The following is a 17916-nucleotide window of genomic DNA, read 5'->3' on the forward strand; positions in this document are numbered from 1 at the left end:
CCTTCTGATCTTACCAGAGGCTCCAAAGTCCAAATCATCTCATGATTAAATATTTGTTAGGTATTGGTGATATAAAAGATATTACTGGCTTGAGAAGATTGATGTCATTTTTACTAATGTCAGTCACTCCTTTTCTCTCCACATTTTGTCATGAACTGTCTCTATTTCCATGTTGAATCCCTAACTCCAAAGTTTGGCCTCTTCCTAGTCACCAAGCAGTCAACCTTAGAATAGTATTAAAACTATCCTTAAAGTAAATAAGACTGTTCTATTCAAATGTTTATACCCCCCAAATTAATACGTGAGCTTCTAAGAATTCATCCCAAGGAAATTATTTGGGCGGGGGGGGCAGGCCAAGAAAAAAATTTTTTAAGTTCATTTTAATTTTTTTTATAAGAAAAAAATGACTGGAAACAAACAGGGAAGAGTCAAATCAAATATGGTTCGATCACAGTATAACACGTTATACAGCCATATTTAAAACCTCTTTTCTGAAAAAGGAAACGTTAACAAGCAGGAAAAAAGGCAGCTAAATTACTATCAACACTATATTTGTTATGGTTGGAAATCTCTGGAAGGAAGTACTTCAAAATAATAGTATTACCTCAGGAAATCTTTACAGCTCTACCTTTAAAATATACCCAGAATCTGACTACTACTCTCTCTTCCTTGCACTGCTATCACCCTGGCCCAAACCACCATGTTCTCTCATCTTGATTATTTCAAAAGTTTACAAACTGGTCTCTGTTTCCACCTCTTCTTCATTCTTTGACTGCACAGCAGACAGAGTGATTCTGTTAAAACGTTAATCAGACAACTCTTCTGATCAAGATCCTCCAGTGACTTCTCATGTCATGCAGAATAAAAGCCAAAGTCCAGTGAGGTCTACAACCCTACACGACTTGTTCCTCCTTCTCTCCTGATCTCTCTGACTTCATCTGCTACTCTCTCCTTCATTCCACATTCCAGTCACATATTAGTGCCTCCCTCCCCTCCCAGCTTGCTGGTCTAATATGCCAAGTACATTCCTGCCTCTGGGTCTTTACATATGCTGTTCCCGCTATCTGGAATTCTTGGGAGGCTTTCCCTGATCATCACATTTAAAACTGAAGTCTTTCCCCAAACCTTGAATTACTCTATCCCCCTTTATCTCTATGGCACTCACTACCATTTAAAATATTCCTTCCCCACTAAAATGTAGGTTCCAAGACAGCATAGCTTTTTTTGTCTCTCATGCACTCCTGTATTTCCAGCACCTACAATAATGCTTGGCATACAGCATGAACGTAGTAAATAGCTGTTGATTGAAGAAACAAAAATAAACGGTTAACAAAAGGTAATTTTTTATTTATTCTTTGTGTTTGTCTTTATTTTCTACATTGCGCATTTATTTCCATTATAATTATACACTGCTGATGACACTGTATATTCTAATAACCTTTCTGAAAGACAATTTGGTAAAAGTTCATATCCTTTGATTCAGAATTTTTCCACTGAATAATATAACCTATTGAATTAAACATGAATATACACTAAAATGTAATGACTCAATGTCCATCAAAAAGAAATGGATTAAATTATTGCACACACAGACAGTAAACTCTAGTTATTAAAAATGTAGACCTAAGTTTACCTATGTATGTATATGTGTTTTTTATATTTATAATATATAAAATACACACACACATACATATACAGAAATAAAATGTCAACAGAGACAAGAATGGACACCAAAATGAAGTGAGATTACGGCTGATGGATTAATTTTATTCTTTATACTTCTCTGTCTAGAATTTTTACAATGAAATAGTGTTACCTTGATAAACAGAATAAACAGTAAATAGTAACCAACAGAAATACATGAAACCATCATTTTTACAATCAACATAATAAATGTCCACGGTATGTGACATCATTTTTTTTTCAAAAAAATAAAGACCTTTTTTTTAATATGCCCTGAATTCCATTTACCTGCTTCCCTATCCTCAAAGTAACTGCTAAATCTTATCCACTGTATACAGTGTTTTGGAAACCATAAATCTGAACTGTTAATAAAGCAAGGTGTAGTTCTAATTTTCCCACAGCAGAAGCTCTCTTCCACAGGGGATGTATGCGATTTTTTGAGTGCCAGTATTATATACCAGGCATTGTGCTATCATCAGAACTTTCTCTAAAATATTAAATTACTTGCGGCTCTTCTGCTGCTTCATATTCTTAGATCACTAAGTCACCCTCACTGTTTTCAGAAAACATGACATGGAAACGATAAAACAATTTCAATTAATAATAGTAAAAACGGGGGAAAAATCACTCTTTTAGGCAAATGTTAAAAGGAATCTTTTTGTTTTGCACTGAACTTTCAAAGCCTATCATCATTAACATGCTGCTTTCAACCAGCACTACATGTAAAAGGCAGCACGGACCATGAGCCCTACACATGATGTCTGATGACTGATGATAATGGACAAGTGAAGAACAAAAGCTTCAAAGAGACTTCTATGAATGAGCTTACCGGGAAACAATGAACTAAAATATATGCATACGATTTCAAACCAATGGGAAAAAGCTAGATCAGTAAATAGTATACAGAACACCCACTGGGCTTTAGAAGGAAATGCAGATTCCTGGTTCACAGCATATAATAAAATTAATTACAGAGCTCGAAAGATTTAAATATAAAACACAATGCCAAAAACACAAAAGAAATATATAATCTTGGGATGAAAACAATCTAAGCATGACACTTTTATAAAGGAAAGGAATAAATAGGTGAAAGTGCAATTTCCTTTCAAAACTTTCTTCACGGCAAAAAGTATAAATAAAACTGAAAGGCAAATGTCAAACTAGGGAAAATATTTGCAAGAAATGGTTGAGTTATAATACTTAATATATAAAAATAGCTCCTACAAATTAGCTTTAAAAACAAATGAAACCATCCATAGAAAAATGGAGAAAGAGCATGAGGAGGAAACTCATAAAACAAGCAACAGAAAAGGCATATAAATTCCATCTCACTAGCAATCAAAGAAATGCACATTACAATGACATCATTTTCACCTTTCAAAATGGCAAAGAACACAATATTAAAATATCCAGTGCCAGGCAGGACATATGAAAAGAGAATATCGCATACATTGCTTTTAGGAGTACAATCTAGCCCTGCCTCTAAAAAGTACAATTTGCAACCTAAGTTTTTAAATGTGCATACCTTTGTACCTAAGGAAATAATACAGAAGTACAAAAAAATTTAGCTACGATGATGTTCAACTCAAAATAGCTTAAAATGTCTCAAAAATTAGAAGCATTCTTACTACAGAATGGACAGTTTCTGTAAATCAAAAATACATTTATTAAATGGAATATTATGCAATGATTTAAAATGATGGTATAAAGTCTTAATTCATCATGTTACTTTTTGTCATTTTTTATTTGTTGGTTTGATTTTGAGCAAGTGTATGTTACTCTAAATAACATTCTTAAAGTAAACCTTAAATATCTGCAAAAGATATCCGGAACTTAAGGGAACGACTGGAATATTAACAGGTACACCCTCCATGATGCCATGTTCTTCACAGAGTTCCACTCCTCAGATTATTTGCTCAGCATACAGATTGAATAAGTATGGTGAATAAGTATGATACAACCCTGATGCACACTTTTCCTGATTCTAAACCACACAGTACCTCCTTGTTACGTTCAAGGATGGTAAGACTTTGGACATGTTATCAGGAAGTACCAGTCCCTGGAGAGAGACATCATGCTTGGTAAAGTAGAAGGTCAGCAAAAAAGAGAAAGACCCTCGATGAGACGGACTGACACAGTGGCTGCAACAGTGGGCTCAAACACGCCAACGACTGTGAGGGTGGAAGTGTTTTGTTCTGTGTTACACAGGGTCACTATGAGTTGGAACCAATTAGGCAGCACCTAACAACAGTAACAACCCTCCATGAAAGCAATCTAGCTATGTCTATGAAAATAAAGCACTGCCCACTTTGTGATAAATCATTGAGCTGTACAATTAAGATGTCCCCACTTTTCTAATCTATGTTATACTTCAAAAAAGAAAAAAATTATATCCCACTGCTCCCCCAACCCAAAAAAAAAAAAATTAGTGGGTGATAAAAGCTATCATTGGCTAAAGGGTTAGACCTTTATGTACTGACCTGGAGACATACTTATAATATTAAAGTAAATAAAGAAAGTAAAAGAATTCACAATGTGATTTTTCTAAGGAGAGCCCATTTTCCTTACTTAAAAAATGCGAAAATCCTCATAATTGTATGGTTATACACCTTTGTCTAAGAAAAGAAAAACAGATATGCAAGGCTAGACAACAAATGTTATTAGCACTGTTTCTTCAGGGGAGTGAGACTGAAAGGAGAGGTTATTAAACTTCTGTATACAGATAATTTAATTAATAATAAAACACTGATATTCTTTGACCAAGCAACTGTATTTCTAGGAATTTGTTCTACATACATAACTATCCAAGTCTAGAGTCCTAGCGGCACAATGGTTAAGCACTCAGCTGCTAACCAAAAGGTTAGAGGTTCAAACCCACCCAGCAGCTTCGTGGAAGAAAGGACCTGGAGATTTGCTCCCATAAAGATTTACAGCCTAGGAAATCCTATGTGGTAATTCTACTCTGTAATATAGGGTCACTGTGAGTTGGAATCGACTCGACAGCATACAACAAGACATATGTACAATGAAATTAGTAAACTGCTTATGATTTAAAAAAATGGAGCCTAACATTCCATCAATAGGAAACTGGTTGTATTTTTTATTAAATGATAAAGCTGCATGATTTAATACTATTGCAGCTGTAAAAAGAAAAAGAGAGCAGGTTTTTATATGCTGATATGGAAAGATGATCAATGTAGATTATTAACTGAAAAATAAAACTATAGTTTTTTTTTTCTTTTAGTTTTATTCTAAAAGGCTCATAAGAAACTGATAAATAACACTCTAGATATGAGGCCTAAAGCCAAAGGAAGCTTTACATCTCCCTTCCTAACTTCCAGTTACAAATGTTACCTTTAATTTTTAACCTTGTTTAAAATTTTTTAAATCATGATATAAACAATATGTCAAACTCTGTTTTATTAAGCTGCCTTAAATTTAGTTTAAAATGTCCCATAAAAAAAACAAAGTTGAAGGAAGAGGAAAGTGAAACTAAAAACAGCGTAACTTTGAAAACTAAGTATGAATTGAATGATTCTCTTTATTTTTATATATGTTTGGAAATTTCCATAGCAGAAAGTCTTCAAACTTACACTTACTAAGAGTCCGAGATAAATCCAGAGCTGTTCTGGATAAGGTAGAACGGGGAGGAAAACTATGCTAAGACATCCTTTATCCCTCTAGTGATCCCACCGCCAAACTTTGGGGTTCCATGGAACATTTAAAACACCACTGATGTCATCATCCTCATCACCACCATAATCACACAGAAAGCCTGCATAATGTGTTGGATTTCTCCCTGCCAAAAAGCAGGAGAAAGACAGACCCTAAAATAGCAACTAACACTTTTTCTGGATGGTAAGGTTACCAGTTACTAGTAGCAGTAGTAACTATATTTTGCAACTGTTCTCATAAAGAGAAAAAAATAGTTTTTTAATATGCATAAAATATTACAGACTCTACCAGTGAGCAACCCAGGGTGCAACAGGATTATCAACAAGGTCTGACAAATTGCCATTGCTCATTACAAAAGAGACAATGAGACAAAGGCAGTGAGTTAGAACAACCAGGTCTGACCTAAGAAGACAGGCCCTGAACAAAAAAAGAACATCAGACAGTAGGAGCCAGATCATATGTACCATCTTTTAGCTTATTCTTACTCTGCCCAATCTGAACGCTAGAACCTAAGCCTATAAAATTGGAATTCTCCCTTCTTGAATAGGGAAACAGGAACGAGAAAAAAAAATGGTGTTTATCCCCACAGCAGCAGGTAATCAGTAAGAGGTAGCTGTTATCTTCCTCTACAAAAACGCTGTGCCTCAAAAACAACTACATTTATTTTTTTAAAGATGAAGAAATGAGGGTTCGGGAAAGTAAAGGAAGTCGCTTAATGTCGCAGAGCTATTAAGCAGTGATAGTCAGCACGGCACCAGAATTGAGGTTTGTCTACTACAAAGTCAGGGTTCTTTCTCCCTTTTCTAGAATAGAGCCTTGTATGTTGGTACCTAGGAAAGTCTCAGCCATAATGTTCTCAGGCTACTGTGGCTCACTATACCCTAGTGAACACTGAAAGTAAGAAAAGAAGCAAGAAAGGCACGTGTCAAGAAAAAGTAGCATTACTGCCCAGCCCTACACACAGTGGAGCCTGGAAACCAAAAAATCAAACCAAACCTGTTGTTGTCAAGGCGACTCCGACTCATAGTGGCCCTACAGGACAGAGTAGAACTGCCTTCTGGTTAGCAGCCAAACTCTTAACCACTGAGCCACCAGGGCTCAGGAGCTTGGAAGGAGACAATAAAACCTGATTCACAGGGTCCTCACTATCACTCCAAGTGATCAGTCCTACCCTTGATGAAAGCTTACCACTAACACCTGCCTCCAGCTGAGGGGCTGCAAAGGGCACTCCAAGGAAGCCTTGTCAGTTTACTACACAGAACCTCAACATCCCACATTCTGGGTGCATTAGCTTTAAATTTTTAAAACAAAAATTAAAGAGAGCTTGTTTCAACCCTAAAAATATCCATTGCCAAGTTAAACGTCATTACAACATGGTGACTAAAGCTATGACTTTGAGGTTACCCAGACCTAGGTCATAACCCTCTTCTGCACTTAAATAAACAGGTAACCTGAGGCAAGGCAATTCAATTCTATGACTTCATACACAAAAATGGAATGAGAGATAACTTCTACATGAGGGATGAGATGAGCACAAAGGGCCTAACACACAGAAGGTGGAAAATAAATGATGTATACAGTAAAACCTACAAAAGTCAAAACCTGTTTAAGGTAGAAACCTATCAGAGATGGAAAACACAAATATCCTCCACTAAGACAGACTGATGGAAAAGTGGTAAGATTGCACCCTGTCAAAGGCAGAAAACTTGTGAGATGCAGAAAAACAAGGCAGTCCCATCAAGTTTGGGCTCTCACAGGTTTCACTGTACTATTTTTTTTTCTTTTTTATTGTGCTTTAGGTGAAAGTTTACAGCACAAAATAGCTTCTCATTCAAAGATTTATATACAAATTGTTTTCAGACATTGGTTGCAATCCCCGCAATATATCAGCACTCTCTCCTTTTCCCTTTACACCCTGGGTTCCTGTGTCCGTTCATCCAGTTTTCCTATCCCTTCCTGCTGTCTTTGCTTTTGGGCAGGTGTTGCTCATTTGGTCTCCTGTACTTTACAGAACTAAGAAGCATGTTCCTCAGGTGCTTTATTGTTTGTTTTATAGGCTTGTCTGATCTTTGACTCAAAGATGGACTTTGGGAGTGGCTTCGTTTCTGAGTTGGCACAGTGTCCAGAAGCCACAGTCTCAGGGGTTCTTCCCGTCTCTACCAGATCAGTAAGTCTGATCTTTGTGCACATATGTGTGTGAATTTGAATTTTGTTCTACATTTTTTTCCCCGCTCTGTCCGGAATCCTCTATCGTGGTCCCTGTCAGAGTCGTCAGTGGTGGTAGCCAGGCAGTATCTAGTTCTTCCAAGCTCAGGCTGGTGGAGGCTGTGGTTCATGTGGTTCATTAGTCTTTGGACTAATAACTTTCCTTTTGTCTTTTTCTTCTCCAGACAGGATGGGACCAATAGGTGTTTACCTCAGATGGCTGCTCACAAACTTTTAAGACCCCAGACACTACCCATCAAAGTAGGATGTAGAACATTTTCTTTATGAACAATGTTATGCCAATTGATCTGGATGTCCCCCGACACCATGGTCCCTAGCCCTCAGCCCTAGTAACTCGGTCCCCCAAGGCATCTGGATGTGTCTACGAAGCTTCTATGACTTTGCCTTGGTCAAGTTGTGCTGACTTCCCCTATATTGTGTGTTGTTTTTCCCTTCACCAAAGTTAACACTTGTCTATTATCCAGTTAGTGATTTCCCTTCCCACCCCTGCCCTCTCTAATAACCAAAGATTGTTTTTTTTTCTTGTTTTTTTTTTTTCATAATAGTGGTCTCAAACAATATTTGTCCTTTTGTGACTAACTTATTTCACTCAGCATAATGCCCTCCAGATTCATCAATGTTGTGAGATGTTTCTCAGAATCATTATTGTTATCATTGCATCGTATTCCACTGTGTATATGTACCATAGTTTGTTGTCCATTCATCTGTTGATTGGGTACTTAGGTTGTTTCCATCTTTTTGCTACTGTGAATAATGATGCAATGAACACAGGTGTGCATAAGTCTATTTGTGTGATGGTTCTTGTTCCTCTAGGATATATTCCCAGGAGTGGGACTGCTGATCGTATGATACTTCTATCCAAAACAAAACCCGCTGCTGTGGAGTCGATTCCAACTCATAGTGACCCTATAGTATTTCTATCACTGTACAATTAATAACATTGATATTCCTTTTGTACCACAGGAGTCTTGGCAAATCAATACTCTACATGGTGTAAACTCTTGATTATCTGATATAACAGTCAACTGGCTGATACAGGCATCTGACCAAATGAAATTTTTATTCAGTTCAGCTTTTTCAGAGACAGCCAGATATTCCAGTTTAACTATCCTAAGAAAACTCAGAGGGTTAATTCTAGCTTAAACTGGTTCACATTTTTTTCAAAGCACATATAAAACCCCATTGCCATAGAGTCAATTTTGACTCACAGAACCCTTCCATAAGGTCTCCAAGGAGCGGCTGGTGGATTTGAACTGCTGATCTTTTGGTCAGCAGCTGAGCTCTTAACCACTGTACCACCAGGGCTCCCAATTATATAACACGGAAAATAAAAACCTAAGTATACAAAATCACATACATACCTCTAAAGACAATATTGATCCATTCACTGAAATAAAGTCCAATCAAGGCAAAGTTCCAATTTTCTCTTAAATGACTTTCACTGGGAGAGATGAGTCAAAGATATCTTAACATATCGGGATTTCCATTTTCAAAAAGGTAGGAACTGAACCAATACTTCCTCCCACTCATCCCACTTCCAGAGAATTCACTATACTCAGTTAACTAAAACAAACTGAACGATGCCTTCCATTGGTCAATTACTTTTAACTGGGTGCAATAAAAAGAATCTGTACTCCCAGAATTCACTACCTCTACTTAAATTTCCAGTTCTGGAAAAAACTGTCAGTCCACTAAACCCAGCAGCTCTAATATACAAATAAGTATTTTCAGAAAAATAAAGACAAAGAGGAACACTACTACTATATGCAAATGTCCATTATACGGCAACGAGGAGGGCACATGCAATAACGTCTGCCATTTTAAGAACATTTTGTTAAAGTCACATTGCATTCCGGCAAACTATTCAAAGATAAATATCCATTATACTGAGCCTCAGTGAGACATCCATTACTGGACCCTAAGAGTTGTTAACCATCTATGACAGAATCTGTGACAACTCAGCCTGATATTAAATTCACTCTATAGGTATTTATAGTGAGGTTCCAGTACAGTTTTCTAAAGAAAGCAATTTGAATCAATAACCACACCAATGCTACTTGGAATGTTTGCCAACAAATAAGTAAATAATAAAATGCATGACCCCAATATGAAGGAAATTTTCCTCCTTCCTGGCTCCCCACCTCCATTTAAAGATGGCAAACATGAATACAAAAATAACCTTGAGAACAGTAAAGTCATCCATGCCATCAATAATATCCTTCTACTCATTTCCTAATTATATACTGTTTTCCTAAAACAAGGCAGTCAACAGGATGCTAGGAATTTAATACTGCTTTTTAAAGGTATATTGAACTGTCTGAAATATGCAGAGTGATGAAAACCGAATATTGCTACTAAAACCATACTTAATTAAACACAGGCTTTCTCTAAACAGAGCATCCCAAACACAGCCACAATGGTTTCTGCCTTGGCTCTCTTAGAACCCATCCTAACAAATGAGGTCAGTTCAGCTGCACTCCTACTAACAGTTTATCCTGAGCAATCCCACCCCCCGCAAACCCATCCACCCAAAAGTTTTACTTTTATCTGTGGAATTCTCTGCCAGCCTCGGCCTGGAAAATTAGGAGAACCTGAGGAGAAGTGTCAGATTTGACCTTAGGGAAGTGGCTCAAACTGACTGTTATTGCAGCTTAAAGCTGTGATCTTTATAAACTTCAATTTGAGGTTTTCATACCATTAGAGATTCCCTCCTCCCTTTTTAAAGGGGGGAGAGAAAGCAAGCCAAAAGGATGTTTCGAAATAGGAAAATCATGACTTAAATTATGAAACCCTCCCAACTCAACAAAGAATTGTTAAAGGTAGCCAAATGGAAAATGCCAGGTTTTTTTTGGGCACATGCACAACTATTAAACCTGCAAATCACAACTTCAAGGTGGGGAGTGGGAGCAGGAGCAGAAAAGAGGAGGGAGGATAGGGCCCAGCCAAAGATCCATTTTGCTCAGAAAGGCCCCTCTTGGTACTAACTCCTCCATGTGGGGCACCCAGGCTGGAGGAAAGCAGAGGGTTACACAGAACATTTAGCAGACTTAACATTGGATTAAACACACTACTGCAAGTTTCAACAAATGTTTCATGGCATACGTAAAAAACACATTTACAACAAGAAAGAAGAGAGGCACCTGGAGACATCTGACACTGGGCATGCTCTGCAGGCAACTCAGTGCGCACATGCTCTCTACCAGGTTGGCGCAGCCTAGCCACAAAGACCTTGGCACAGAACACTGCAGGATGACAAAAAGGAAGGAAGAGAAGAAGCAGTTAGAGGCCGCAACAAATCACTCCTTCACACAGGCAACTTGGAGGTTAGTTGGGATGGGGGTGTGCACCCTAGGCAGTTTGGAGGTCAGGGGTGGTCCTAGATAATAGCTTACAGAAACCTTTGGAGAAGGGCCCACTTTCTGTCCCCTGGAAAGGAAGTTTCTGTAGCCAACCACTAATTTCTCAGGATACAATGGACAGAATCAAGAGGGAGAGAGAGAGGTTTAAATGGAAAACCATTAAAGGGAACTGTAAAAGTCTGAGTACAAAATAAGATTAGTGGTGAGGCTGTGACTATAACTTCATCAAAGTAACGGTTTCTGGTCTATTGCATATAATCATAACTGCCATTATTACTTAAGAACCTACTATGTGCCAGGCACCTTACATGTGTGCTCTCCAGTGTCGTGAAACTGAGCTCAGAGGCTAAGTGCCTTTTGCACAAGGACACACAGCGCATGAGGGCAGAGCCAGAAATCAAACCCTGATTTGTCTGTTACCAAAATTTACATTCTTTCCACAAGACTATAATGCCTCTGCTGTAAAAACTGATTACCCCAGCTTTTATTACATGCATACAGTTTGTACTTCCCTAACATAAAATCACAGGAGACCCAGAAACATTAGGCAATATGAACAAGAAAGATGAGCGATAGATTGATAGATACAGACAGATAAAAGCTGACTAAAAACACATCTGATTTTCAGTGTCATCCACACCTCTGCCTTCCCAAAGAAAAAACTCTGGAATGGCATGATTTTCATTTTGGACTTTGCTTACAAAGTTCATCTGGCACGATTAAAAATATAAAGCTCGTTTCTTTTATCCTTTCCCTCCTCTTTTCAAAGTTTCCCAGTTTTAAGGGAATTAACAAAAAAGTAAAATATAAAAATGAATATATGCATTATGGATAGTACTTAATAACCATTATTTACAGAATTCAAAAAATACTTTTTCAGATCTAAGATCAATTAACTTACTCTAACAAAGTCAATAATATTGCAAAAACACTGAAAGTAGATGTCTGGGTTCAACCAAAATACTCCAGGAGTCTTAGGACTTCTTGTTCATTCTAGCTATAATTAGGATGGCCAAACATCCTCATTTGCCTGGGACAGTCCTGGTTTGCACTTCTCCCAGCGTAACTTTCACTCTCTTAAGTGTTCTGGTTTGTTGGGTAAATCCTATAGTCACCGCAACTGTAATATTTAAAAAGACAGTTTTGCTTAAAATCAGGTAGACCTCAGCTACTATCTAGCATCTGCCACTTACTAGTTGCATCTCACCTATAATGTAACTAGAGTTTTGCCTTTAGAAAAAGCATTTAAAGAATACATAATCAGAGGGGCCCAAGAGATTAATAAATGGAGCAGCTTTCTGGTAACAATGAAAGTATCATTTATTCCCAATCTGTGCCTTTATTCCAAAGCTTATCATAGCCAATATAGCAGAAGTGTATTACCAATACTCCAAGCATACCTATTTTGTCACCCCAACACTTACAGAGAGAGCCAAGCACAGAAGATACTAAATAAATGTTTGTATAACATGATAAAAGTAGCTGCTATTTATCAAGCTCCTGTTATATGCTAGATAGCTGACATAATAAACTCTCACATTAACACTTGAAAACCAGTCGCCATCAAGTCGATTTCAGCTCACAGCAACCCCACGTGTGTCACAGCAGAACTGAGTTTTCAATGGCTGTGGTCTTTTTAACAAGTAGATTGATAGGCTTTTCTTCCAAGGCATCAAGGAGGGGATTCCAACCACCAACCTTTTCATTAGCAGCTGAGCACTTAACTGTTTGCACCACCCAGAAACTCCTAATAACCCTTGAAGATAGGTATTACTCCCATTTTACAGATAAATAAACCACGGATCAAGAAAGAGCTTGGTTTGTTAAAACAGCAACTTGTCCAAGGTGCAAGAAAACAATAGCTAATTGATGGCAGAACTAGGACCAGAAGTTAATCTTAGTTGACTCTAAATAAACTTTTTTTTTCCACTACGACAAACTCTATCCGTAGAGATACTCTAGTATATGTTTATTAAAACAATACTTATATCAGCATTGTATCATAAGTGGATGGACAGTGAAATGTTCAGACATATTACATATTTTATTACATGAATTATTTAATTTTAATCAACTTGCAGCACCCTCATGGTTAAATTTTTTTTTTTGAATCTTTGTAGTAATCCAAATCATAAAATCATTCAGGTTTAAGGATTATATATGCATTCAGCAACTAATACCAAATTAAAATCAAAGCTCACCTACAAATTGGTTTTCATTTATTCAGTAAAAACAGGTTCCCTCTGCAAAGTTTAATATTTATTTGCCTCTATGGTAAAAACCATAGAGGCATCAGGTACTGAATAAATTCTGCTAATAACCTGGGATCTAAAGCTTAAAAAAAGGAAATTTTCCCATTCAAGAAATCAAAGAATCAGAGCATAAAAACTGAAAGGAACCTTAGAGACCAACCTCCACCCGATTTTAGAAAAAATTAAAAGCCCAAAGAAAAAATAATGATTTTCCCATTTTCCTAGCCATCTAATGATATAATCGATACTTATTTAAAAAAAAAAGGAAAACAATTAACAAATTAAATCTTCAAATTAATTTCAAAATATTAATAATTTATTATAAATATTTTTTAAAGCTTGATATTGAAACTATATAATGAGAAGATGTTTAAATTTATATTCTGAGGGTCTGATTTCCAGGATTTATCTTTATAATATCTATGGAAGACACTGTAAGGTACACAAAATAATGCCAGTATTTATTAAGGATCTACTAGGTGTCAGCCCTGCACTAAATACCTTACAATGATATCTCATTTTCACCGTAATCCTACACAATAGGTATTACTTTACTTTCCCCAGCTTTCAGAAGAGGGAATGCAGGCTCAAAGAGATGAAGTAATTTACTTGTCCAAAGTTGCACTGTGATTAAGTGCTGGGCTGGAGCTGGGATTTAAACCTAGAGCTGGGGTCAGAGTCACTCTTCACCACGTCCCGTGGCTTTGGTATTCACTTCAGAATAGAATATAGGAAAAAACAGCCTGATCCTGGACGTGACCCAAGCTGGTGTGTGACATAACTGCCAAAATCAGCTAAATCGGAAGTCTCAATTATCAGGTCATTCCAGAACTGGGACCTTTTAGTTTCAGGACCAGTGTTGTTATCCATTTGGTAAGGGTAAAGTCAGTGGCAGTTAAAAAGTATTAGAACTGCCCTACTTTCACATTCAATTACCTTGGAGCTAAGTGACCATCCACATTCTGAAAAACAGTCTTTACTAAATAGAAGATGTATCTCTAGGAAATATATTCATCTTTTAACAAGGAAGTCTGTCCCTGCTGGTCTAAGCAAGGTTCCTCTAAGGTCTAATGAATGATTAGGACATTGATTCAATTTGAAAATAAAATAATAGATGAAAAACAAAAGTTCCACATTCATCAACCCAAGAGCATTATTAAAATACAGCTAGAACCACAGCAGTAATTGATTCTTGAAGCTTCTAAATTAAAATTTAGGGGCCTGGTTTCAACTCTGTCTTGGCCATTCTGGAATAACTATTACCCATCATTCTTTAACTGAATGATGTGAAGATTCCTTCATAATAGCTATATTCACAATGAAGGCTATTGTCTCTCTTTTTTAAAGCTAACAGTATTTTATCTTTAAGTTATTGGAACATTAATTGTTAAAATATGTCTGAATAACTTAACCTGAAACCCCTGGATATTTACCAATTTTAACAAATACTTATTGACCTACTTGTTAAACTAACAACAATACAACCAAAGCCTCTTTCCTCTTGAGACTTCAGCTCTGAGTTCAAGAGAAAGCCAGAAGGAGCACAATGAAGACATTTAAGAGAGGCCTTTTGGGGTCAGGAAAACCCCAAGATATGTTTGTTATAAATTTCACATTTAGCTAATTGTAATGACCAGTGTTCTCATTTAGGAGATTATTCACACTAGGTCCTGAAATTAACAGCAAACACCCAATTAGATTGATTATACGTAGGTCCTATAGCCAAAGAAAACAGCCAAGGAAGCTCATCATAAGTATTTATAAATTTTGCCATATCCACTGGACAATCAAAAACCAAAATCAAGGCCAATACACTGGGAAATGTTAATTCCGTAAAGACAAGATGAATAATAGCTTTTGGTATTTTTCAAATGCAAATAAGTTATTAACAGAGAGGGACAGAAAGTCTTACGCTCTCCTCCTATTGATATAAAACCCACTGCTGTCAAGTCATAGCGACCCTATAGGGCAGGGTAGAACTGGGCCCCATAGGGTTTTCAAGGAGCAGCTAGTGGATTAGAACCATCAACCTTTTGACCTTTTGGTTAGCAGCCAAACTCTTAACCACTGTACCACCAGGACTCCAAAATATAGGATCCTCAAATCAAAACGAAAACGTGGTTGCGGGCACCTTGTCTTCTGATTGGCTGGCTTGAAGAAGAACTCACAAAAGCTAACTTCTCTCTGTTTTTAGACAGGATTGTTTTGAGCCTCCTGCCCCGATTCTTCTCAAAGAGATTAATTCTTTTAAAAGCTACCCAAAGAGGTACTTATGTTAACCACCTCTCCAGTGTCACTCCGATTTAGAAATCTGCCTTATTACAGGTTTTCTAAAACCTCTCATTTTTTTTCTTTAAAGCAGCTCCCACAAAATTATTACCAGCCTCTTCCAACCCCTAGCATATCATGCACTGATATAACTGAGTCGAGTGGCTGAAATACCTGAACTTATATCTGTAGGCAGAAACGCAATGAAGACTTACTTTCTATACTCCAGGAGCACACTGGAGAGAATTTTGAGAGTATCCAATGTAAATACACACACGTACACAGAAATAGAATTAACCCATCCAAAGGAGAGGAAGACATAAGCCATGAAAGATGAGTAGGAGGCAGCCAGGGGAAAAAACGAAGACATTCCAGGCAGAATAAACAGCATAAGTAAAGCCAAAGAGCTATGAAATGGCATATCCTATGCAAGGATCTGCAATTGATTTATCATTACTAAAGTATTAACTGTGAGCTGAGGTAAGCTTAGAGAGACAGGGAGACCACAGAAGTCTCTCCTATACTATTCTATAGAACTTGGGACTTCATCCTACAGGACAACAGCTCTTAAACTGTGTGCTATAAACCACCCATAAGTTACCAATCCTTCCACATGCACCATCCAATTCTTTACTTACATATGCACGATTTTTTTTTTTTTTCTGAACTCACCATACATACTGTTTCAACAGTATCTGTGAGGGAAGAACAGAAGCAGGTCATGCAACACACAGGCAGGGGTGGAGGGGAGTTCTTGGACTAAGAGGTAAGAGTAAAGCATAGTATCAAGACACAGCCAAGCCAATTCAAGTCAATATCAAAGAAAGATTCCAAGTTTTCTATCTTGACAAGCAAGGTCAAGATAGAAAAGAAGTCTGCTCAACAGTAACTCAATGATAAAGGGTGGAAGTAAACAGTACACAAACCATGAATGTTTTTATAGATACAGTGAAATGGTGTTGGTCTTAAAGACTAATAAGATTTTGAATCTTTAAATTCTTTCAAGTGAGAGATCAAAAACTTTAATATTCCAACCACTGCTAGAGGCAATGATGAGGCAGCTATTAAACTGTTTTAAGCAGAGGAATGACCCTTTGGCAGCTGGAATGAAGCATGATTCGAAAACAAGTGAGAAAGATAAGTCCTTGGAGAACCTGCAGGACTTTCTCTCATATTTGTTTCACAACCAATGCAAACTTCTTTCAGTTTCACTACAAAGGCCACATTGGCCAGCACTTACCTCTGGAAGCACATGTCTAAAGCCAATTAACTTTCATCATCAGTCTAGGTCCTTATTTTCCCCACCAAACTTTCACCGTGCCCTACTGATATAAAACAAAAAGAGCTTCGTGATAGTGAAATGAGCGCTATTAGAAAAGGAGTGGAATAAAAGATCTATTTCATGGCAACTGGTAGTAACATTGAAACCCTGGTGGCTTAGTGGTTAAGTGCTATGGCTGCTAACCAGAGGGTCAGCAGTTCAAATCCCCCAGGCGCTCCTTGGAAATTCTATGGGGCAATTCTACTCTGTCCTATAGAGTCGCTATGAGTCGGAATTGACTCAAAAGCAACGGGTTTGGTTTTGGTTGGGTAGTAACACCAACTCCACTAGGAATCACTAGCCTGGAGTAAGGATTCAGTCCTGAAGAATCATACAGGAGGTGGGCTGAGGGACAGTGCATATAACCCCAGCTACCTAACTAAACCTGGGTTTGAGAGCTACAGAGTTCCTGAATGGGACAGTTGGAGGCTGTTCTCACCTCAAGGCAAATAAAGCAAGCCTTTAAAAAGTTAGTCCAAGTTAGGAACTATCCTATTGTACCTGATTTCTCAGAATGCTGCTTTTCAAGAAGTAGTAGTATTTGTAATGAAAACAGGGCCACAAGACTTTAGAAGAGGCTTCTGAAATTTAGAACCTAGGATTCCGCTGTTAAAATGTTTGACGAGAACCTATAAATAGCACACTCTCACTAAAATAACTGCACTTTTTTAAACCAAGAATCATCATAATAATCAGGTTGCAGAATAAAAGCTGATTCACATTTTAAAGGCATTTTCCAAAGCCTTTTAAATAACTGAATATTGGTCTTCTGCCTTAATGTATAAAAGACTCTCTTTTCCTTATAACTGTATTTTACTATAATGTGACATATAACCTAGAAAGCTGACACTTTAAATCTTAGCAACCGTATTTCCAATTAAATATTTATTGGTCAGAGATAATACACCACAGGGTATTTTCAGGCAGGATTATATATTAAGGACAGAAAAGTGGACGGGGGAAAGGAGGCAGTAGGAAGGGGAGAGAAAAAGAGGAATGAGAAGAATGAGGAAAACTGAAATTTAATATATGCCATGTTTTAGAGATTTAAACACAGCCAAACAGTAGTGGAATCAGGACTTCAAAGTTAGAGCCCAAACTTTCCTTAAGCCTTCCTATAATATTGTTTTTT

The 17916-nt window shown here is 37.3% G+C and overlaps 1 protein-coding gene across 9 annotated transcripts in view; it reads right to left on the reverse strand.

Annotated features, from left to right (window-relative positions):
- Positions 1-17916, reverse strand: part of FBXW11 (F-box and WD repeat domain containing 11) — a 132467-nt gene that overhangs the window by 80837 nt on the left and 33714 nt on the right. The window contains exon 2 of one of the 9 annotated variants that reach the window (XM_010592489.3): positions 10725-10826. The exons of 7 other annotated variants lie outside the window; for them this stretch is intronic. In XM_010592489.3, the coding sequence (XP_010590791.1) occupies positions 10725-10826 (102 nt within the window). Of the gene's footprint in view, positions 1-10724; positions 10827-17916 lie in introns of those variants that run through there. One more of the 9 variants, XM_064279111.1, reaches the window with a different exon arrangement.

The sequence above is a fragment of the Loxodonta africana genome, chromosome 2 (assembly GCF_030014295.1).
Source record: "Loxodonta africana isolate mLoxAfr1 chromosome 2, mLoxAfr1.hap2, whole genome shotgun sequence".
Classification (NCBI taxonomy): Eukaryota; Metazoa; Chordata; class Mammalia; order Proboscidea; family Elephantidae; genus Loxodonta; species Loxodonta africana.